The following is a 9,990-nucleotide window of genomic DNA, read 5'->3' as shown; positions in this document are numbered from 1 at the left end:
GTACATGTGATATTAACAGTGTACTTTGCTATAGGAACTCCTTCCTCCCAGCTGAAGTTTGTGATGCTTGGAGGAAAGACTGTTTGTTTGTTTCTTCTGTTTAATAGAAGTTGGTTTTAGCAACAAAAAATAAATAAATAAAAGTGGGCCTCAAGAATCTTTGGCCGCCGGTGTGATGCAGCATCAGAGCAGTTTCTTACACCCCTACATCACTTACCAAAATACAAAAAAACAAAAAGACAAAAAAACAAAAAAAGAAAAAGAAAAAATAAAAATACACCGAAAAGCAATTTTCTTTGTTCTGCAAGGAATTGGCCGAGCTGATTGTTTTCATCTTCATTGGAAGGAGTCGAAGGACCTTGGGTTCTCCGACAAGACAACGTCGAGGTCCGTCGATGAGACAACCTGTTACCACGACTCCCAAAACCTCCTCCATTATCCCGCCAAGATGACCTCCTACCACGACTCCTAGAACCTCCTTCATTATCCCGCTGTGAGGGACCAGAACTATGCCCTTCAGAATAAGCAGCAAAAGTTTCCCCATCAACTTCAAAATTCACATCTGTTCCCTTTCCAGTTTCAAATAGATGCCCCAAATTCTGACCAACGTTAGAAGGTGGTACTGCAATAGAGTAGATCTCAGGACCCTCGGTGTATGATCTCACAACACCTACTCTACAGTAAACCTTGAGACAATCATCTTTGAGGAAGTCAGATGTCTCTAGATCAGTTCTTTTGAAAAAATGGCTGCAACCCCTACAACATCCAACAAACAAAACTATAAGAGAGTTCAAAACTCCTTACAACTACTCAAAAAGAGTTCATGAATTAGAAAAACACCATCTGTCTGGTTCCATCTAATTCTAATGCGATATGGAATAATAAGATTATTCTACTGATCTCAATTTACTCTCACGGATATGTTTGTTTTAACATTGTTTGTTGCTAAGCTCTCTAGAAACTTATGAGTCTAACAATAGATGCTTGTTGCCTCATATTTTATACATCCTTTGTACCTATCAAAAAATATATTTTATACATTATTTGGCTTTCTTATGTCATATAGCTAGGAGGCGGAAAAGAGTTCATGTAGCAGACCCCTACTAGTCGAGAATTTTACTCATCCAGCAAGCTAACATTAAATGGAATAAAGGCTTTATTGATTAAAGTAATACAAACAAATTTTCCAGGAAATTACGTCTTTACATAAACAAGAAGGGGTTCTCATATTAACAATCCTAGCTCAGCTCTAAAATTCAAGCCCAGAAAACCATTACCTATCAAATTCAACAAGCATACCACCACCCACTTGTACATATCAACCTCTTTCAAAACTTCCAGTTCCACAACAACAACAAAAAAAGAAGAAGTGCCACTTGCTATTACTTCAAAAATTCCTAATCTTGCCATTGGTTTCTGTCCACAATTCATGCAATTGCTCTTATACTGAATCAAATTATTATTAACTATAACGATAAAAATGGTAACATTGTGCATAATTGTGTTTTTTACAGGGCTAGCATCATATGAGCAATTACTCCGTGTCTTATACTAAAGAAACTTTGTAAATGGCATGCGTTTAATTTTAAAAAAATAAACATGATAATTTTTCACGAGTCATTAAGTCATTCAAAATGAAGTAACAAATGCAAGCATGGCCGCATGGGGGTACTATTTTCAAACAAACATCATCCAATGAAGTACCTTTTTAGAGAGAACTTATGTACAGTACCTTATATGTAGTCCTACAGTACATTAGGTTCCCCAATTGAATAGCATTGTTCACTAAAGCACAAACGATTCTATCTTTTGATTCTTTTCCCATGACCATATAATTATAAATAATCATATGTTTGAATTTAATTAAGGGAAAAAAAAAGTAATTAATATTTTGACAACTTTTTTAATTTATCTTTTCCAATGGCCATATTAATTTATCTTTTCCAATGGCCATATAATTTCAAAATAATCATGTGATTAAATTTAATTAAGAGAAAAGTTAGTGAACCATTTTTAAAAAGTTTTTAGGAGATAAAAAAAAAGTAAATAATTTTTCTACAGCTTTTTCAATTTTCCCGTTAACATGAACCGTTTCAAAAAATTGTTATGTTTATTGGGTCATGTTCTTGGTAACACTCATTAACAAGTGCCCTACAGGATTTAATTCATCAACTAAGAATAAACTTAGCAAAGAAACAACAATCATGATAATTAGCATTAACACAATAAGCAAAAATAAATAAATAACCCACTACATAAACATAACAAACACTATCATAATCATAGCAATTATAACCAAGACCACCAAAAAAAAGACCCAAATTTAAAAAGAATAATCGATTACCACATGATACCGCGTTTTCTGATCGTGCAAGGCCCACTATCCGGCGGCCTACTGAACTGGGAATAAACCTTATGCCTCGTTTTCTCACTCTGATCCAAAAGCTTCAGTTCAAAAAGCGCTCTCACATCAGTGCCTTCGCTCGCCAAAACTATAAACAGCGAAACATACGTAGCATTGTCCTGCTCATTCTTGCCGTTCGGGTAAAAATAAATTTCCCAAGAGTACCCGCCGGCGGTGAAAGTATTGGACGCCACGCATTTTCCGATCCCAATACCTTTCAAGAGCGAGTACCCTGAGATATTGAACAGGTGGGACCCATTCACCGTCTCGGTCATCGACGTCGATGTCGTCATCGGAGTCGGAGTTGGAGCCGACCAAGACAAAGAAGATGAAGGAGAAGAACTCGCTGACATGGACTCCCAACAAGGATCTATCGGCTGAGAATTAGGAGAGACAATGCGTACCATTTATAGCAAGGATCTGGGTATAGATAAAAATTTCGATGTTTGGTCGGTGAGAAAATCTAGTATTTGGTCAATTGTTAGAGAGAGAAATGGTTCAACGATGACTTTGGTCGGTGGGATTGACCAACTTTTTATTTAGCTCAAAACTATTTGACGAGAGAAGGGAAATTATTAGAAATAGAAATAAAAGGAAAAATTAGTCAAAATAATATATGAAAATTATGAATGGTATTAAAATGTGTAATAAAGGCTATAAGTAGTAGTAAAAATAAATTAAATAGTAAAATAAATTAATTTTTTAAATTTTATTATAAAAAAACTAATTTTTTAATTTAGAGCTAAATGCAGTTAAAATGTTTTTTTTTTCATAGTGCTTTTATTTTTTAGCATAAAACCTACTTTATATTTTATTTTATAGACTTACTTTAAATATATTTTCTAATTTTTGATGTGTTTTATATATCAGATTTTTTTTTCTTCCAAATCTATAATATATATATATATATATTGATGAATTTTTGCATTTCATTTTCTTTGAAGCCATATATTTTTTCAATCTAAATTTTGCTACAAATTAGGTATTCGTTCTCTTTGTTGTGGATCTTTGAGTTCTTTCCTCCTATGATGTGGGTCTTTGATATTTTCGACAAATGCAAGAATTTGAATCATGTTTAAGAATTAAGAATTTTCTTTTAAAAAAATTATATTTTTTAATCCAAATAATAATATATTTATTTTAGAGTTCTTTTATTTTTAGAAATATAACAACTTTGATCATCTTTCTTTTAAAACTCTTAAAGCAAGGAAACACCTTTCTTTTTTTTCTTTTCATTTTTTTTTTTAGGTTCTTTGACAATGAATTCAAAATATGAGAGTTGTTTTTGGATCAAAACTTGTACATGAAATCCAAATTGGTTATGTGTTCAAGTTCAACTCGTGTTCAAAATAAAATAAAATAAACTAATTTTGAAATTCTAATACTCATATCAATAATATTCACTTACAACCATACAATTATTATTCATTACCATATGTTTGTATTAACAAAAGTATATTTCATCTCAAACCACATATATTATTCCAAGGTAATTTAAAACTCTTAATACTCGACCAACGCACACCCTTGGTGCGATGATCACTCTATAAGAATAAGTGTTTGTAGGATGTGGAAGGTAAGGGCCATAGTTCAAGTCTCCAAGAATGAGTTTCACACACACATATATATTTAGATTAAGCTAGAGTAAAAATTATATCTTGTAAAAATAAAAAATAAAAACTCTTAATACTCGTATCAACAATATTCGTTAACAAACCCTACAAGTATTATTCAATTCCCTAGGATTGTATTAATAATAAATTTCTTTTCAAACCAAATGTATTGTGCCAAGGTTTTCATGTTACTCTTTTAATACTTGTATCAACAATATTCATTTACAATGTTTTAAACGACTAAAGTGAGGTATATAACTTGTTTTATTTATAAGACATCCACAAAAATCCTAGAACGATATTGGAAATTTGAAGTGAATGTGATATCTCTAAAGAGCAAGGACATCGAATTTCCAATAACAATGAATTTTACATAATGTCATAATATCCATCACTACATCATCAAATTAATTACCCTTTGTTTTGTAAGTATCTAATGCAGAATCATATTCATCCGCCACATGGCCAATAATATACCAATGTCTCCATTAGAATTTACCCAAAAAAAGAAGAAAAAAAAATGTCCATCAGATTCATAGAGATTAAAGCCTTAACAATCAAATGTCAAATGTTTCTAGCTGAAAGAGAAAGAAAAAGGAAAAACAAACAAACACACTAGAAGATAAGAAGCCTAACAAGAAAATCACATAGACAAATATCAAGACCCATTAGGAATATAAGGGAGGAGCTCTAACCAGATATCCAAACTTGCATGGAAGATAGACAGTAAAAAGCAATAATGAAAATAACATATAAGCCCTTTAAGCTGATCTAAAAGAGAAAACAAAAAATTACTGAAAAAAATAATCTAAGATTAACACAAAATTAGAGAGAGACATCATTTTTTCGGGTCCAACTGAAGTGACCCAACTCAACATGATCAATATGAGCATGAAGTTCCCAGAGTTACAGGTATAGAGTTATATATCAGATTGAAAATGAAGGTTTAACAGTATTTTATTTCTCTGTTTGTTTGATACCTTATTCTTTTCTAAGTGAGAGAAACCTCCTAGAAGAAGAACTATAACTCTCTCCTCCTTAAAATAATAGTATGCAATTGAGAGTAACTTTGGTCACCGGAGTCCATAATCGATAAGGATGCCTTGTTCATTAGAAATAGCTAAACTTACCAGCTTCAATTGTTTAATAGACTCAATTACTATTCTGTTTTATGTAGCACTACTTCACTTATTCGATTTCCTTTCATGAGATTTATTTAGTCAACAATTTACTCATAAATTCCAGATTCATACTTACTGTTTTCTTCAAACTCTGGTGTAAAAAACAAACTTTATTTTAAAAAAAGGTAGTAGTATAGGAATTTAGTACAAATCCTTGAGATTTATGAAACTAATGCTGAAAATCAAATATGTTCCTACACCTATAGAGAAATTTATAATAGCAGCCATCAAATTTGAACATTGCAGTAATCAGTGATTGCAAGAATTTACATTGGCACACTGGAAAAAAAAAGGTTTGCAAAATATTACATTACAACAACATTGCATTAGAAGCAAAGATGCCACACAAAAGTGAGAGACAACAAAAGACCAAGTTACATCACGTCTAGCAAGATCAGGGCTATTCCATATGACCATTAAAACAAGCCCATTGAGTTCTCCTTTCTCAGCAGCTTCCCCAATTTCCTGCATGTAAGAATATTAATTAATAGTTACAATTATCCTACAAGAACAGTTTGACTCAGATTACCACTTATGGAACATGCTACATGCTACAAAGGATGTATGACAATGGACAGCAATGAAATGGGATGTCCTTAGATATAAGTCATAAATATTCCCCAAGTAATAAAAAGAAAAGCAGCCAAAAAAGAATAAGGAAATGGCTTTTACTTTTCAGAAGGATTTCTATCAATCTGTATATACAAAAAACACTCTTAAGAAATGAACACATTCTCTTTATTTTAAAGCCTCAATCTCTTGATAGAATAAGCAATTTATGAGCTAATGGTTTTGATACTGTACATTCTGATTACCTTCACCACTTCTCCAATCTCCAGCAGCTCTGATGAAGCTGGAAACCAGTCTCTGTGGCATTTTATTTATTCTGGATACCCTTTCTTGTGCAATTTCACAATACTCTTTAACCTTTCCTTTCTCTTTTTCCTCTTCCTGTTGACGTCTTCTATGCAGCTCCTCTGTATTTTCCCACTGCCGCACTTGCCATTCCTAGATATCACATGAACTCAACATAACAAGATTGTAGGTTTTATATTCAGGTAACATATTGTTATAGAAAGAATGCACAAGGTCTATACTCATAAATTAGGACATGGACCAATTTGCTAGGTTGACTGAGAAAATTAGAAAAATCCAAATGAAAGAGACCAGAAACTGGAGATTGAAAGCTCAGTACAAAGATGAGTTGTGTGAGTGGTTGAATAAAGTATCTTTAATACTTTAAGCAACCACTCATTTTGTAGTTACTCATTCAAAGTGTACGTGTGTACAAGTGAATGTATCTTTTTGTAGTTACTCTTTCTCCTGGATTAAGAGAGAGCTTAATTTTGTAGCACATTATCTTGCAAAGTGTACATGTGATATTAACAGTGTACTATGCTATAGGAACTCCTTCCTCCCAGCTGAAGTTTGTGATGCTTGGAGAAAACTGTTTGTTTGTTTCTTCTGTTTAATAGAAGTTGGTTTTAGCAACCAAAAATAAATAAATAAATAAAAGTGGGCCTCAAGAATTTTTGGCCACCGGTGTGATGCAGCCGTGTGATCAGAGCAGTTTTTTAAACACCCCAACATCACTTATTAAAAAACAAAAAAACAAAAAGACAAAAAAAGAAAAAAAGAAAAAGGAAAAACATAAACATAAACACAAACAAAAATACAAGGAAAAGCAAGTTTCTTTGTTTTGCAAGGAATTGGCCAAGCTGATTGTTTCCATCTTCATTGGAAGGAGTCGAAGGACCTCGGGTTCTTGGACGAGACAACCTTGCACCACGACTCCCAGAACCTCCTTCATTATCCTGCTGTGAGGGGCCAGAACTATGCCCTTCAGAATGAGCAGCAAAAGTTTCCCCATCAACTTCAAAATTCACATCTGTTCCCTTTCCAGTTTCAAATAGCTGCTCCAAATTCTGACCAACGTGAGAAGGTGGTACTGCAATAGAGTAGATCATAGGACCCTTGGTGTATGATCTCACAACACCTACACTACAGTGAACCTTGAGACAATCATCTTTGAGGTAGTCAGATGTCTCCAGATCAGTTCTTTTGAAAAATCGCCTGTAACCCCTACAACATCCAACAAACAAAACTATTATACCACATTTGCCACTTGATTACATTAAATGAGAAATGGAGCAAAGGTATACAACTGAAAATGATTGCATGTAGGTCATAAGTATAACAGGATAGCATAAAAACATTACGCCCACAAGATGCATATAGTAGTCATTGAATCAAACATAGTTGTCACCTGAAAAGTCCATGGCAGGTATCACGCCTAATCAACAAGTTTTTGTTATCACAACACAATGTATGGTGAACTAATTAGATGAGCCAAATATTACATCTTGCTTCTATTAATCTCTTCAATAGCTCAAAATGAAACCATACACAATAAATAAACATTAATGCCACTACATTTTCAAGGTATTCGTCAATGAAATTATATATATCTAGCCAAAGAATTACATATAAGAGAGTTCAAAACACCTTACAAGTACTCAAAAAGAGTTCCTGAATTAGAAAAACACCATCTGTCTGGTTACATCTAATTCTACTGCGATATGGAATAATAAGATAATTCTACTGATCTCAATTTAATCTCATGGATATGTTTGTTGTAACATTGTAATTGCTAAGCTCTCTAGAAATTTATGAGTCTAACAATAGATGCTTGTTGCCTCATATTTTATACATCATTTGTACCTATCAAAAAATATATTTTATACATTATTTGGCTTTCGTATGTCATATAGCTAGGAGGCAGAAAAGAGTTCATGTAGCAGACCCCTACTAGTCAAGAAAGTTACTCATCCAGCAAGCTAACATTATATGGAATAAAGGCTTTATTGATTAAAGTAAAACACAAAAATTTTGAACAATGTTTGCCAGGAAATTACGTCTTTACATAAACAAGAAGGGGTTCTCATATTAACAATCCTAGCTCAGCTCTAAAATTCAAGCCCAGAAAACCATTACCTATCAAATTCAACAAGCATACCACCACCCACTTGTACATATCAACCTCTTTCAAAACTTCCAGTTCCACAACAACAACAAAAAAAGAAGAAGTGCCACTTGCTATTACTTCCAAAACTCCTAATCTTGCCATTGGTTTCTGTCCACAACGCATGCAATTGCTCTTATACTGAATCAAATTATTATTAACTATAACAATAAAAACGGTAACATTGTGCGTAATTGTGTTTTGTACAGGGCTAGCATCATATAAGCAATTACTCCCTGTGTCTTATACTAAATGAAACTTTGTAAATGGTATGCGTTTAATTTAAAAAAATAAACATGATAATTTTTCATGAGTCGTTAAATCATTCAAAATGAAGTAACAAATGCAAGCATGGCCGCATGGGGGTACTATTTTCAAACAGACATCATCCAACAAAGAACTTACATCCCCAATTGAATAGCATTGTCCACTAAAGCACAAACGATTCTATCTTTTGATTCTTTTCCCATGACCATATAATTCAAAATAATCATATGTTTGAATTTAATTAAGGGAAAAGTTAGTGAACCATTTTAAGAAAGTTTTGATGAGAAAAGAAGAAAAAAAAATAGTTAATTTTTCCACAGCTTTTTCAATTTTCCCGTTAACATGACCCATTTCAAAAGATTGTAATGTTTATTGGGTCATGTTCTTGGTAACACTCATTAACAAGTGCCCAACAGGATTTATATCATCAACAACTAAGAATGAACTTAGCAAAGAAACAACAATCATGATAATTAACATTAACACACTAAGCAAAAATAAATAAATAACCCACTACATAAACATAACAAACACTATCATAATCATAACAATTATAATCAAGATCATCAAAAAAAAAAAAAAAAAAAAGACCAAATTTAAAAGGAATAATCGATTACCAAATGCAACCGCGATTTCTGATCGTGTAAGGCCCACTATCCGGCGGCCTCCTGAACTCGTTATAAACCTTATGCTTCTCTTTCCCACTCTGATCCAAAAGCTTCAGTCCAAAAAGCGCTCTCACATCACTGCCTTCGCTCACCAAAACTATAAACAGCGAAACATACGTAGCATTGTCCTGCACATTCTCGCCGTCCGGGTAAAAATAGATTGCCCAAGAGTATCCGCCGGCGGTGAAAGTATCGGACGCCAAGTAGTTTCCGATCCCCATACCTTTCGAGAGCGAGTACCCTGAGATGTTGAACAGGTGGGACGCATTCACCGTCTCGGTCATCGACGTCGATGTCGTCGTCGTCGTCGGAGTTGGAGTCGACCATGACAAAGATGATGAAGAAGAAGAAGAAGAAGAAGAAAACATCGGCCGAGAATTAGGAGAGACAATTCGTACCATTTATAGCAAGGATCGGGGTAGAGATAAAAATTTCGATGTTTGGTGGGGAGAAAATCTAGTATTTGGTCAATTGTTAGAGAGAGAAATGGTTCAACGATGACTTTGAACTGTGAGATTTCCAATTAGGTGGCCAAAATATCTTCTTCTTCTTCTTTCACTGTGCTTTTTTTTTCTTTTTCATTTTTCGCATAAAACATAAACATACTTTTTATTTATTTTATATACTTACTTTAAATATATTTTCTAATTTTTTATGTGTTTTATATATCAGATTTTTTTTTTCTTCCAAATCTGTAAAATATATATATTTTGGATGTATTTTTGCATATCCTTTTCTTTGAAGCCATATATCACAATTGTCACACCCCAAACCCGGTACTCGAATTTGTAATCATGACCGACATGTTAATATCAAGCCTAAACTTGATATTAAC

At 33.2% G+C, this 9,990-nt stretch overlaps 1 protein-coding gene across 7 annotated transcripts in view; it reads right to left on the bottom strand.

Annotated features, from left to right (window-relative positions):
- The window catches only part of LOC112023309 (BTB/POZ and MATH domain-containing protein 2), a 14,611-nt gene extending 4,861 nt beyond the window's left edge, over positions 1 to 9,750 (bottom strand). Inside the window, exons 1-5 of one of the 7 annotated variants that reach the window (XM_065769287.1) lie at positions 9,105 to 9,749; positions 6,875 to 7,280; positions 6,003 to 6,206; positions 5,577 to 5,663; positions 623 to 756 (exon numbers count right to left, since the gene is read on the bottom strand). In XM_065769287.1, coding sequence (XP_065625359.1) covers positions 727 to 756; positions 5,577 to 5,663; positions 6,003 to 6,206; positions 6,875 to 7,280; positions 9,105 to 9,556 — 1,179 coding nt within the window. In that variant the 5' untranslated portion in view covers positions 9,557 to 9,749 and the 3' untranslated portion in view covers positions 623 to 726. Of the gene's footprint in view, positions 1 to 622; positions 757 to 4,452; positions 4,501 to 5,409; positions 5,664 to 6,002; positions 6,207 to 6,874; positions 7,281 to 9,104 lie in introns of those variants that run through there. The other 6 variants (XR_010627331.1, XM_065769286.1, XR_010627332.1 and 3 more) reach the window with 6 other exon arrangements.
- Between the last annotated feature and the right edge of the window lie 240 nt (positions 9,751 to 9,990).

This window comes from Quercus suber, unplaced genomic scaffold (genome assembly GCF_002906115.3).
Source record: "Quercus suber isolate HL8 unplaced genomic scaffold, Cork oak 2.0 scaffold_1103, whole genome shotgun sequence".
NCBI lineage: Eukaryota > Viridiplantae > Streptophyta > Magnoliopsida > Fagales > Fagaceae > Quercus > Quercus suber.
Note: the sequence above shows the minus strand (reverse complement) of the source record. Positions and strands in the feature narration are given on the sequence as shown.